This window comes from Schistocerca americana, chromosome 4 (genome assembly GCF_021461395.2).
Source record: "Schistocerca americana isolate TAMUIC-IGC-003095 chromosome 4, iqSchAmer2.1, whole genome shotgun sequence".
Classification (NCBI taxonomy): domain Eukaryota; kingdom Metazoa; phylum Arthropoda; class Insecta; order Orthoptera; family Acrididae; genus Schistocerca; species Schistocerca americana.
The window spans coordinates 498106731-498121673 of record NC_060122.1 but is presented as its reverse complement, the minus strand read 5'-3'; the positions used below and the strand labels follow the sequence as shown (position 1 = coordinate 498121673).

The 14943-nt window shown below is 40.2% G+C and overlaps 1 protein-coding gene across 1 annotated transcript in view; it reads right to left on the bottom strand.

Moving 5' to 3' along the window:
* Nucleotides 1-14943, bottom strand: part of LOC124613577 (facilitated trehalose transporter Tret1-like) — a 51885-nt gene that overhangs the window by 1512 nt on the left and 35430 nt on the right. Inside the window, exon 3 of the mRNA XM_047142292.1 lies at nucleotides 14169-14495. Coding sequence (XP_046998248.1) covers nucleotides 14169-14495 — 327 coding nt within the window. The remainder of the gene's footprint in view (nucleotides 1-14168; nucleotides 14496-14943) is intronic.

Here is a 14943-nt window from a genome sequence, read left to right as displayed (position 1 = left end):
GCCGCTCTCATTCGAGGTGGCAAACGCATTACAATCAAACACCTCGCTGCTGAACTGAACGTCTCTGTTAGTAGTGCTGGCCTACTCGTCCACCAGTTAGTGTAGTCAAAGATGTGCGCCTAACAGTGAAACATCTCCTAAGAAAAATTTAAAAATAACACTGCTGGAAAACTTCTTACGTTATTTGATTTTCAAACAGCTGAGCAGAACTGAACGTACTCAGACATTTCTGTCTTTACTTATTCTGATCAACACTAAACTGACAAACAACATATTTAGCGCAACACAATCTGACTTTCAATAATCCCTGCAAAAGAATCGCCCTGACTGACAATAACCTATACCTTTCATGAATCACTTACCTCACAAAAATCTTCGTTACTCGAACTATTGCAATACAGCGAGCTCCAATACTGCCAGCTAAATAAAAGATTCTAACTACTGAAGGCACTAACTACTGATAGGCATAGTTAGCAAATGAAAGATTTTGATAGAGAACAAACAATGTATTTACCTTAATAATGTTCAGAAGTGATCATATATATATATATATATATATATATATATATATATATATATATATATATATATAAGTTCATGATATCCAGTATTACATATTTACTCTTTCTGATGGACACACGTCCAGATCGTCCGCTCTCAAAATTCTGCCATCTCTCTCCCCACATCCACCACTACTGGCGGCTCACATCCAACTGCCCAACACTACAATAGCGAATATTCCAACAATGCCAACCATCCACAGACTGCACACAGCACAGCAAGTAATTTTCATACAGAGCGCTACGTGGCGTTACCAACATAAAAACCTAAACAGCCTACTTATAACCGAAGACGAAAAGGGCAACATATGACCATCTGTGCGGAAATGCTTGCATTCCACGAGGTTGATCGTGACAGTTTCTTGTCGAATATCGTCACAGGCGATCAAATATGCGTTCATGACTTCGAAAGGGAAACAAAATGGGAAACCATGGAGTGGCGCCACACCACCTTTCCTTGAAGAAAAAGTTCAAAGCCGCACCCTCAGTCAGCAATGTCATGAAGTCAGGGACGATCTTCTGGGACTGTGAAGGGGTTTCTCTGTTTGACGTCCTCCCTCACGGCACAATGATCAACTCAGAAGTGTGTCGTGCTACCCTCAGGAAATTGAAGAAACGACTTCAGCATGTTCGCCGCCACAAAAATGCAAATAAACTTCTCCTTCTCCATGATAACGCAAGGCCTCACGCAAGTCTGTACACCAGAGAGGAGCTCACAAAATTTCATTGGACTGTCCTTCCATATCCACCCCAAAGCCATGATCTCGCACCTTCCGTCTTCCTTCTGTCTGGTCGGTGAAGGATACGTTCTGTGTAAAGCAGTACGTGGATGATGGGGAGGTTATTGATGCGGCAAAACATTGGCTTCGTCGTCGACGAGTAGAATGGAACCATGCAGCCATACAAGCCTTCACAGTTAGCTGGTGTAAGGTCGTCGCATTGAACGGAGATTTTGTTGAAAAATAAGGTTTTGTAGCGAAAAGATGGGGAACAATAGGGTATATTGGAATCCTGAATTAAACCAACCTTCTTTCAGAAAAAAATGTTTTGCGGTACTTATTGAACACCTTCGTAATAAGTGTGCTGTACCCTTATTAATAAGTGATGTTATTATGGCTGTTGCTGTACCCTCATTCACCCATTCACCCCACCCCACAATAGTGCCTTACTAGCAGTACGAGGGATTTATTAAAATACAGTTACAATTTTCATTAGTGACATGTTGTTCGTGCTCAGTTTTCAAGCCGCGCCATTTCCAACAAAACAAAAAGATTAGGGGTACACATCAAGGCACTGGACAACGAGCGGATGCAAAGAAGAGAGACAGGAACGGCAGTTCCAAACGTAGCGCCAGTCCCTCACGCCACCTTCCGTCACTCAGTCCCTCTGCGAACCACAACTGCCAAGAATTGCCCAACTAGCCTTCCCACGATGTGTCACTGCAGCCTTCCTCTGGAAGCATACATGTGCTGCTGCTGTACCTAAATAAGCGGAACAGTGTTCCAGCCTCGGCATCCACAACCAACCCACACTTCCTACTAACGCTGAAAAGTACTTAGGACTATGCTTCGACGCAAAACTAACATGGAATTCACACCTCCTCGACATCCAGCAGAAAGCTGGAAACCTAGTAAAATTATTAACAGGCCGCACGTGGAGGTCAATCGCAACACGAGTAGAGAGACTGCTCTTAAAAAAGTGACTGAGGATTTAAGCCATGGACAAACAGCAGGTGACTATTATGTGCTTTTCATATTTCACATCTGACATGTTACTTGCTAAATTAAAAAGCCTAAGCTTTTCTTCTAGTGCTGTAGAATGGTTCCATTTATACCTCACATTGCGCCAGCAACGTGCAATGATTGGGACAAAAAGGTCACAATGGAGGAGTTTAGTATCACAAATGCCTCAAGGATCAGTATTGGGACCGCAACTATTCTCGTTATATGTTAATGACGTCTCAACTGTTCTCTCCCACTTTAAATATACACTGACGATTTCCATTTACTCCAAGTGCAAACCCAACAAACTAGTGCGCACCCATCCAGTATGTAAATACTGACTTGTCTGCTTTGTCAAACTGGCAATAGAAATTATGTTTGAAATTTAACCTATCTAAAACACAGGCAATTTTAGTCGCCCACAAAAGACTCGTTACCCCTCAATACGGAGAATGTCTTCCACCACTAATCCTAAACGGCACAGAAATAACCTTTCTTTCTTCTGCATTCTTTCTTTGGGAATAATTCTGGATAATCACGTAGACTGGACTGAACAGACAGTTGCAGTCTGTAAGAAGGCGTAGGCATCACTTCACTCACTACAGAAACATAAAAAAGTGTTTTCTTTCGAGCTTAATAAGAAGCTTGTAGAGTAACATGTACTCCCTATGCCGGCCGCTTTCAGTCTAGAACCGCGCGACCGCTATGGTCTCAGGTTCGAATCCTGCCTCGGGAATGGATGTGTGTGATGTCCTTAGGTTAGTTAGGTTAAAGTAGTTCTAAGTTCTAGGGGACTGATGACCTCAGATGTTAAGTCCCATAGTGCTCGGAACCATTTGAACCTTTTTTTTTTTTTTTTTTTTTTTTGTACTCCCTATACTCGACTATGGTGATGCCATTCTCCAAGGACTTTCACACGAAAGCACATGCAGGTTGGAACTGCCGATGAATGCTTGTGCACTATACATTTGTGACATTCCCTTTTTCGACCATATCACTCCTTCCAGCAAACAATTATCATGGTTACGTGCTAAGAATCGTAGAGACTATCATACCCTATGCTTGCTCGATCGTCGCCTCAATCACTGCACTACCTCTTATTTATCGTCATCTTTTACACTACTACCTGAACAGCATAGCAGAAACTCCCGCTCCCAACACAGTAAAATACTCTCTGTACCAGCACATAACACTGCCAAATTCTCTAAATCATTCTCGATATCAGGAACCCAACTCAATCTTCCACAGAATATCAGAGGTACCAAATCCCTTCCGAGCTTCAAAAGACAGCTAATGGCCCACATTCTAGTACAATAGTCATCTATCCTATACTCAGATCCGTGCTTAGTCTCGCAACCCCCCTTCCCCCTCTTGTCAGCAGAGTTCTTTATTTGTATTTCATTGTTTCCTATCTTCTACTGTCACTGTCTTCTTCTTCTTCACCAATATTCTTTTCACTCCTGTTAACTCTAATCACAGACCCAAATGTACTAAAATAATGTATTTAAATCCTTGTCATTCTCTTTTATTATTATAAACATAATAATTATTATTATTATTGTTAGTGTCAACTATTACTATTATAGTTGTTAATTTTATTATGACTACTATGACTGTGAACTTCTTTGTCAAATCTCTGGTATGTGTTGTTCCTGGTCAGAAGTACGAGAGGAGCTTCAGTCATAATCTGGTCACGCTAAATAAGCAATAAATAAATAAATAATAAATCCTCACTTATGCCAACGTCACAGGGACGTCTGCCTCCCCTAAATTCTACAAGTCCCTCGGAATCCTGAAAAGACAAGCACTCTACCTCGCCTTCCATACCCAACTTTCTTCCCCAGCTAGTATCCTATACCAAATCAGCCTTTTCCCACATCTTCCTCTCTTACTAGAGCACCTTCGTATTCAACACATTAACAGCAAAAGACAGTTCCGGTACACAAAATCCCACTCACTAAAAACCAGCCCATGTAACGCCCCTACAACCATATGCCATCTTCCATGAACCTTCATGCATTATTAGTCTTCTCTCGCTGAAATTTCAATCCACTCCCACTCCCCAAGAATGAAACCCATCCTGAGATCCCTAGTCACAAAGCTGACCATCCTTCCATTTCCGTCTCCTCCCCCCCCCCCCCCCCCCCACTTCTTCCTACACCTCACTGACCTTTAGTCGTTATCTGCGGTTCGTCAATGTTCCATAGTCACTCATCATTCCACCTTCATCCTGAACATTTTCGTTTTCATGTGCCAACAGCATCACCATAGCAGATTATCATTCAGATTATCATCGGAGACCACATTTTAACTGCAACACGAAAACATTTAAAATATTGTAAAACTCATAAATATTGTCCACCAACATGTTTTAAACAAACATCATTTATCGTCATCCGTTTTCACGTACTGTAAAACATTTTTAAACCTATGTAGCTTTTGTATGAAAAGTGATTTTATCCGCTGCCATGAGGTATCTTCGTGAGCCGTTGATATAACAATAAAGAAAGAAACACAGCCTCGGCAGCGTGTGGGTGGCACTGACGTGACTTGGTCTTATCATAGACAGGAGTTTCACTTGGAGGTTGGACATAATCAGCGCTGCCAATAAGGGCTGTGGCCTGTTTTACCAGTTGTACCCGCTCTTCAAGACTGACACACTAACGCCATGCTTCTGGCCAACTTGTATGGCGTGCGGTGAATGACAACCGACACAGACTTGAAAAAACAACAAACTTTCAAAACAGAGTTTCATTACACAAGTCTTAGGGCTACCATGTACCTGTCATATAATCCAGAGACAATCTACCGGAATTTATTTAAAAACTAATTCTGTTTTCCCATCTTCATCAATTAATTAGACCAAGTACCACCGAAATCTCTTCATAAACTACCAAATATTGTTCTGTGGAGGTCTTCTAGTTTTAACTAAACAACACGCTTAATCTCGACAGTCGATAGATTCTAGCTCTTGATGACGATGAAGGACACAGCTGTCAAAAGTTCTTGAATTTTATTCTGAATGACATCGTTTCAAAACAAGTGCTGTGCTTCGGTACGACTCGACCTGCTAGAACAGTTTACGTCACAGCTCTGGAAAATATCAGGCTTTGCTTGAGCTCTCGACAGTCCCGCGATTTAGTGGCTTCTGTACGCCACATGTTCACGATCTGTTTTCCGGTAATGTATGCACTATGGATATAAATAACTAAAATAACTTTGAATCGTGGACTGTAGTACCTTCTAGGATGCAGGTCATATGCAAAATTAGTAACTAAGAAATAAATAAAACATCGCACTCACAATACAGTCTAACTCTCGACCTACTAAAACTTCCTGGCAGATTAAAAGTTTGTGGCGGCCCGAGACTCGAACTCGGGACCTTTCCCTTTCGCGGGCAAATGCACTACCAACTGAGCTACCCAAGCACGACTCACATCCCGTCCTCACAGATTTACTTCTGCCAGTACCTCGTCTCCTACCTTCCAAACTTTACAGGCAAAGGTCCCGAGTTCGAGTCTCGGTCCGGCACACAGGTTTAATCTGCCAGGAAGTTTCATGTCAGCGCACACTCCGCTGTAGAGTGAAAATTTCATTCTCGACCTATTGTTGGTTCCGCGATCTAGTGACATCTGCTGGTATTGTCTCCACGATTGCTCTTGCCGTTGTAATTTATTCTCTCAATCACAGATACAGTCAGTTTAACGTGATTTCTCTTGTTTATTAGGCAGTTAATTCTTAATTAAAATTCTTTCCCCTTTCATACGAATTTTACTATCTTGGTTTCAAGCTGATTAAAAACTGGTAACATTTTTACAGGTGAATCTGACATGTGAACAGAGATCGAAATGTTCACTTGTAGACCACTTGGTGAATCCTTATAGTCTCTAATACCCAGAGCAAATAATGTATTGCCCGTGTAGTGTTGAGCAATATTTCTTGAAGGACAACATATTGACCGTAGAGAACCTTGACCTTTGACATTTTATGTTGTTGCTATTTCAACTCCCCTCGAAAGGGTAGAATGGCAGCGTATAAAATCGCTCTGTAGCAAAATGTTAAACAAATTTAAAAGATGAAGAAAACAAATTATAACGATTTTTTTTAGAAAAACGCAATGGTGGAGTACATTTATGATTTTAAATCTTTTTACAAGATTATACGTAAGAATTAAATAGCTGTTGACAATGTTAATGGTGATATGATGTAATGGTCATGCTGAAGGTGACTGGAAATGATCATGATCATCATGGATCGTGTGACGAAGCAAGCTGGGAAAATTTTACATCCCCTCTTTTTTTTGCCATCTGCCATCTTAAATTCGTTTTCTTTTTAGTTTTAACTGATTACCATTAACATATGTGAATATAATCTGTATTCTCATAAAAGAGAAAGGTTCGTCCTCAGTTTTAAAGATTATAATACCAGATCTAATTTTGTGCTTAGTTTTAGGTATGCCATTGATTTTCTAACTTATTTCGACTATTTATAGTTAATACTTTCATTATAGGATGAAATCAATAATTGTTTTGTAACTTAAATTCTATTGTTGATGTATAAACAAATGTAAATTCTGTACTAATTATAAGCTTTTGGAGGGACAACTGCTAGTAATCTAAAAGTATCTATTTGGCTCTCTTTGAGAACATGTTCTCAAAGACAGCCCTTAATTAATTCCAAAGTAATTTAAAGTTTTGTCAAAAGTATTGTTTGCATAAAAATATTTGTTAATTTAATGATTTAAACAAATAATTCGGCTTAACCCTTGTAGTAGAAGAAACTGTTAAAAAGAACCAATTTTTCGATGTATTCAGTTAATTTAATGAGTGTAGTTTTAATTGTAATTTCTGTAAATCAAACTCTGAACAATGTGTAGTTTCAGTACTTATTATTGTGAGAATATATAAGGGCCCAATTTTTGGTCACGAGACAGTCAGTCTATGGCTGAGTTTCAAACAAGAACCCTGTGTTGGTTAGAACAACAACAATGCTTCAACTTAACTGTGGAATAAGTGTTAAAAAATTAGGCCAATTTGTAAAATATGGATTGCAATAAGGTGGCATATGTGAAAGAAAGTTTGGTGAAGAATTTGTAGACAAAGGTTACCAAAACAGTAGTAAAGACATTTCTTATATTAATGGAGAATATAAGAAATATTATGTTTTCCAGTGCTGGGAATGCTATAAAATAGTTACAGGGAAACAGTTTAAACTTTGTAAAAAAGAAATACAAATGAGAATTGCTTGTACCTATACTGTGAGATTCATTTGGTTTGATTATGAAGCTCAACAAGTGATTGGTATAAATCTTCCAAATCTCAAACTATCCCACAATTTTAATGGTGATACTCTTAATACTCAATTTAACCAAATAATGAATTCTGTATGTGGATGAGATCTGAAGCAAACAGGAATTACACATTCATAGCTCATTATCCTAAAGGTTATGATTCATAATTCATTTTCAAGTATTATGTTGAAAATAGAATAAAACCATCTATTTTCTACACAGGAAATAAACTGATGTAATTAGAGATAAAGCAGTTAGTGCTAAAAAGTGTAGATGGCAGACCCTCTTTGCAGCTTCCCAAAATTTTTGTTTTGAAACAATTAGAGAAAGATTACTTGCCACATTTTATCAATGTGCAAGAAAATGTAAATTGCATAGGACCAGTTCCTGACATCGAATACTGAGTTGGTACTATGAAACCGAAAGACAGAGAAATATATCTCAGACTGCACAGTCAGAAGGTCAAAGAAAATTATATATTCAATATGAGGAAAGAAATTAATGAATGCACTCATTTAGAAATAAGAAAACAGTTTCTATACATAGCCAATTTAGATCATTTCTGTTATTTAACATTTGCTGGGATTTACACGGCTATACACAGATCTAAATATTTGCCTGATGGAAGAATTGCTGTATTGGGTGAAGAACAAAAAGAAAATCATAGTAAATAACCTATAGCTTTGTTAAATAGGTTAAACAATAATAATATTCAACATGCTCTTGATGGTGGTGAAGTTAAGCATAGTTGGAGCAAAAGTAGATGATTTTGATAAAGAAAACAGTACCATTTATCAATATCATGGCTGTTTTTGCATGGTTGTGAAAATATTTTAAAAACGAAGTGATTAACACCAAGAATGAACAGTCAAGAGACTATGGATGACCTAAATCAAAAGACTTTAGCAACAAGCAGTGAGATACAAAATTCTGGATATAATTTAGTGGTGATGTGGGAACATAGCTGTATTTATTCAGCAGAGTATGAAGGACTTAAGAAATTAAAATAGTTAGTTGACATTGTGGAGTCTCACACTTCATAGAATCCAAAATTTTGTAACCTTTTTCCACAGCTTTCTTGCCTCATCAGTTGTTGAAGTTCCAATAAAACTTATTTTGTCATCATATATAAAAACAAAGATGAGGTGACTTACCGAACAAAAGCGCTGGCAGGTCGATAGACACACAAACAAACACAAACATACACACAAAATTCAAGCTTTCGCAACAAACTGTTGCCTCATCAGGAAAGAGGGAAGGAGAGGGGAAGACGAAAGGAAGTGGGTTTTAAGGGAGAGGGTAAGGAGTCATTCCAATCCCGGGAGCGGAAAGACTTACCTTAGGGGGAAAAAAGGACAGGTATACACTCGCACACACGCACATATCCGTCCACACATACAGACACAAGCAGACATATTTAAAGGTCTTTAAATATGTCTGCTTGTGTCTGTATGTGTGGACGGATATGTGCGTGTGTGCGAGTGTATACCTGTCCTTTTTTCCCCCTAAGGTAAGTCTTTCCGCTCCCGGGATTGGAATGACTCCTTACCCTCTCCCTTAAAACCCACTTCCTTTCGTCTTCCCCTCTCCTTCCCTCTTTCCTGATGAGGCAACAGTTTGTTGCGAAAGCTTGAATTTTGTGTGTATGTTTGTGTTTGTTTGTGTGTCTATCGACCTGCCAGCGCTTTTGTTCGGTAAGTCACCTCATCTTTGTTTTTATATATGATGACAAAATAAGTTTTATTGGAGCTTCAACAACTGATGAGGCAAGAAAGCTGTGGAAAAAGGTTACAAAATTTTGGATTCTATGAAGTGTGAGATTTTAAAAATAAAAGCAATGTGTTGTTTCACAATTATTTAAAAGACTTTATGGAAGTAAAGTTAGAACCCAGGCCTCATGTTTTTTCAATGTAAAACAGTGAGAGAAAAACTGGATATTGAATTATATCCTAACAGAATACAAGAAAATCCAGGAAAATCTGATGCTGCTAACATATATCTGAATTCATTATGGAAAATTTGGGACAACGTCAAAACATGAGTAATACTGAGTGTGTTACTGACCTATTACAATTTTATGAGATATTATTGGATGATAATTAGATAATATAACTATAAATTTTATTAATAAGAATAAGGTGCAGATTAAGTACAATTTCAAGGATTGTCATGTAGAAAATAACACTGCTGCAAATATTTTTATTGCTGTATTCACTGCATCAAATGCAAGACTTAGGTTATACAATATGTTAGGTAAGCTAGGAGAATCTATTTTATAGTTTGATATGGATAGTATAGCATATATTGATGATGGTAAAATATTGTGGAAACAGGTTTATGCTGGGTGAATGGACTGATGTGTTAGGAAATTATTGAATTACAGACTGGTCTCCAACTTGACCTAAAAGTTGCTATTTTGAGAAAACTGACAAAAAACTGTGATAAAGGTAAAGAGATTTACTTTCAAAATTTGAATGGTGAACCTATGGTAAGGTAAACCATCATGATACCACATTATTAGATGTACAGTGTCACTGTCCAGAGACTGGGGGCAGCCAATCTTAGTTTAATTCTTCTCTAGGTAATTAAGCCTCATGATGACCCTTTTTTTCAATTGTTACTCTTGTTTTATTATACTAGCTAAAAGTGCCAGGCGTTGTCCATACATGTATTTATTTCAGTCTTCTGTTAGTCCATTTCCCCTGTCCATCTCCTATTTCAACTCAGTATCCATCTCCTCCTCCCCCTCTCTATCCATCTTCTCCTCCATCCTCTCTGTCCATGTGCTCCTCGCCCCTCTGTCCATCTTCTCCTTCCCCTCTGTCCACCTCCTCCAACCCCATCTAAGTCAATCTCCTATGCCCTCTCTATCTCCTCCTCGCCCCTTCTAAGGCCATGTCCTCTATTTTTGTCGATCTCCTCCTCCTCCTCCTCCTCCTCCTCCTCTTTGTGCCCATCTTTTTCCTCCTTCCGTTCTATGTCTATCTGTTCCTCATCCTTCTATCTGTCAATTTCCTCCTCCTTGAATTATATTAGATTAGAATTCAGTTTTCGTTCCATAGACCCAAAGAATTACATGATTCTGGTGGGTGTGGAACATGTCAGAGAGTGTAACATAAAACATTTGAATGTAATACTTAGTACCCCAATCATTTGTCAGGAGATTGTCGAAATAGCTGAATGCAATGCAGTAAACTAGAACAGCTAATATTCACAAAATTAACACGCTGTCAGAATAAAGCATTGTAATGCACTATTAATAAATTTATCATATACATATACCAAATCTTGACTGTTGTGACCGAGTGCTGTCAAAACTGAAATCTAACAGACATTTTTACTTAAGCTGCTTAACAGTGTCTGTTCAGATATTCATCTATAGAACAGAAGGAGTTGCCCAGCAAAATGGTTGCTGGCAATTTATTGAAAATGTGTGTTCCTGAATATTGAACCCCCTTTAGGACCAAGGTAAGCGATTTTAGGTCTTTATGTAGATTGTTCCTATTCCTAGCATTGATACTATGGATTGAGCTATTGGTTGGAAATATAGATGTATTACTTGCAACAAATTTCATTAAGGAATAAATAAACTGAGAAGCAGTGGTTAAAATACAAAGTTCCTTGAACAGGTTTCTACATGATGTTCTTGAATTTACACCACAAATGATTCTTATCACACACTTTTGAACCAAAAAAACTCTTTCTCAGTTCGATGAGTTGCCCCAGAATATGATCCCATATGATATAATAGAATAAAGGTAAGCAAGGCATGCAAGTTTTTTTGTATTTACATCTCCTACATCTGACATCACTCTCACTGCAAATACAGACTTGTTTAGGCGCTTAAGCAATTCTGTGTTATGCCCTTCTCTATTATCAAGTTGTAATCCCAGAAATTTAACAATGTCAACCTTTTCGATCTACTTGTCTTCATATGTTATACACATGCTGGAAGCAAATCTCTTACAGGCTCTGAGCTGCATATAGTGGGTCTTCTCAAAGTTTGATGACAGTGAATTAGCTTTAAACCACTTATTAATGTCAGTGAAAATTTGATTGGCAGCTATCCTAAATCTGTACTTGACTTGCTAATGATTTCAATGTTTGTATCATTAAAAAAAAAAAAAAAAAAACTTAGCATCTGGCAACATAACAGATTGGAGGTCATTAATGTTCACAAGAAAAAGCAATGCACCCAAGATGGAACCTTGTAACCTTGTAACATGGAACCACATGTAATTAATTTCCATTCAGGTGAAGACATCCTTTCTATGTCCATCTCCTTCCTCTTTTCCTTCTCTGTCTACCCGCTCCTCCTCCTTCCATCTATCGATCTCCTACTCCCCCTATCTCTGTCCAACTCCTGCTCGCCCCTTTTCCGGCCAATCCTCCTTGCCCCTCTCTCCTACTTCCCCCTGTCATCTCTCCAACCCCTCTCCACTTTATCATCCCTGTCCCAATAGCAGGCTGCTCGTTCTTACTCCCACAGTATTTCCTTCTAGGTAAGATGGCGTGCTGAAAATAAGCGCCTGAAAACTTTTCGCGTGAAAACCCTTAAAGCTCTTTGAATGAAAAAAATCTTATTACATTCTGCGACATTACTCTTCATGTTTACGTATTTATTTCTCAACATGATGATAAGCACATGTCTCCCAACGAGAGACCAATTTGTTGATATCGTCACTGTAGAACGTTTGACTTTTTTGACGGAGACACAACCGTTCCTCTTCTTACACCGCCTCATAACGGTCAAAGTGAAGTCCTCGAACGCGTTCTGTGAGTTTTGGAAACAGGTGACAATCCGATGTGGCCGAATCGTGACTTTATGAAGGATGATAAATAACAGTGAACCCAAAGTGTCGTATTGTTGCAAATGTTGCAGCCCTCGTTTGTGGTCTGGCATTGTCATGGTGAAGAAGAGGATGCTCCATGTGATCGTTGCACCCTGAGGGAGGACATCAAACAGAAGAGCCTCTTCAGAGCCCCAGAGGACCGTCGCCCTGACCTTAACGGCTGAGGTTGCGGTTCTGAACTTTTCCCTCATCTGGACATATCTGTAAAAAGTTTGTAGTACTGACATATTCGTCCACCGTTTGGAAGGAGAGGTGGCGTGGCGCCACTCCATTGCTGTTTTGCTTCCAGTATTAAGTGACGAACCCATGTTTGGTGGCCAGTGACGATGTTCGACAAAAAATTGTCTCGTAACGCGCAAGAAATTCCTCAAAGGTGGTGCTTCGTTGCTCTTTAAGGTCTTCTGATTGGTGGCGAGAAACACAGCGGGCATACACCTTTGATTACCCCAAGCGGTGGACGAATGTGTCAGCACTACAAATTTTTTACAGAGACGTCCAGATGAGCAGCGAGGTGTTTGACTGTGATCCGTTGATCATCTCAAATGAGTGTCCGCACGTTCCAACATTGTGCAGTCACAGCTGTGTGGAGATGGCCATCACGCAAGAGAGAGGACGGGTTTGCGCGACCTTAGTGCAATGATGACAGACGTCTTGCCCAACGAAACACCGTCCAATGAAGTTTTGTGAGCTGAACTCCTTTCGGGTACGCAGACCCGTGTGGCGCCTTGCCTTGTAAAAGTTCGTTTGTATTTTTGTGGTGACGAACTCGCTGAAGTCGTTTCTTTAATTTCCTGAGGCTAGCACAATACGCTACAGAGTTCATCGTTGCACCATAAAGGAGGTCATCAAATAGAATAACCCTCTCAGAGTCCCACAAGACCGTCACTACGGCTACCATCTGAGGCTGCGGCTTTGAACTTTTTCTTCGAAGGAGAGGTGGTGTCGTGCCACTCCATAAATCGTAGTTTTGTTTCCGGTTTGAGGTGATCAACCTATGTTTCAGCTCCTTTTACGACGTACGACAAAAAATTCTCACAACTAGCCTCGTAATGCGCAACCAATTCCGCACAGATGAACCTTCATTCCTCCTGCAGTGTTGGAACGTGCGGATAGTCTCATTCGAAGTGATCGATGGATCACAGTCAAGTATCTCGCTGCCCAACTGGACATCTCTGCCGGTAGTGTTGATACACTTGTCCGCCAGCTGGGTTCCTCGCCATCTGACGCAAGTCCGTAGAGTCACAGCTGTGTGCAGCTGGCCAGCACGCCGAGAATCGGACATGTTTGTGCGACCTTGTTGCGATTTTGACAGACGTCTCACCCAACGACTCACCGTGCTTTTGTTCATTTCCAGGTGTCTGTAGACATTCTGTAAGCGCCTATGTGAGGCTCTGCTTTTGCGCCAAAAGAAACTTAATGACAGATTTCTGCTTGGACCGCATCTCCGTCACAGACGCCATTTTGAAGGCTTGGTAATGCGTCGCTCCTATCGGAACTTCATGAAACTAAAGGGGTTGAAGCGCGAATGTTCCACAACAAATTCCGCATTTTTTTCAACTGAAGTTGGCCGAGAATAAGACGTGTTGCATTACTTACTGAACGCCCCTCGAGTTTCCTTCTTTTTGCTGCAGACTGTTCAGAGAGTTTAAATGATATTCAGTGCCATAAGGATTTTAAGCGCTATTTGAGGAGATCGTGGGCCACTACAGCAAGCAGGGTTCATGTGGAGGACATTGATACTCACGAAGAAGCAGACGAGGCAGGTAAGAGGGAGCCAGCCCAAAGCGTCTGTGACGTCAGTCGTAGAGTGCTCCCTGAGGTAGAAATAGACGCCCTCAGCGATCACGAAGACGGACGCCCCTACGAAGGACATGAGCAGCAGCGGCCGCCTTCCCACGCGGTCGACCAGCAGCGACGCTGCCATCGACGACACCACCTGGATGCAGCTGATGATGATGGTGGAGATGTCCGAGTCCATGGAGCTGCCGCTCCACAGGAAGATCTGCGTCGCATTGACGCCCATCGCAGCGCTGCCGCAGAGGATGTTCAGCCCCGCGAAAATGAGCGCCACCTGTGGTCCATGAGGAGGTACTCATTTAACTTTATTACCCAAGGCCCTGACGACAACAAAGTGCTTACGTGAAGAAAATAGATACCATCAGCTGTAACTGCTGTTAGAGGTTTGAAGAGTCCACGTCGACCGAGAAGTTTTTAGAAGTCTAGAGAAACTAGTTGGATTAGTGGTCCCCATAATAGCACAAGCAACTAGATGACTTATCTACACGTCGACCGAGAAGTTTTTAGAAGTCTAGAGAAACTAGTTGGATTAGTGGTCCCCATAATAGCACAAGCAACTAGATGACTTATCTAGTTTCGTGTTACGGGCCTGAAGATGGTGCCAATGACGCATCGAAACTCGAAGCTAAATAAAATTATAAAATAAAATTACGGCTGTTGGTATTTATTTTCTTCAAGTCTTCGAGCAGCCACAGTTACAATCCATTTACACAAGATGGAAT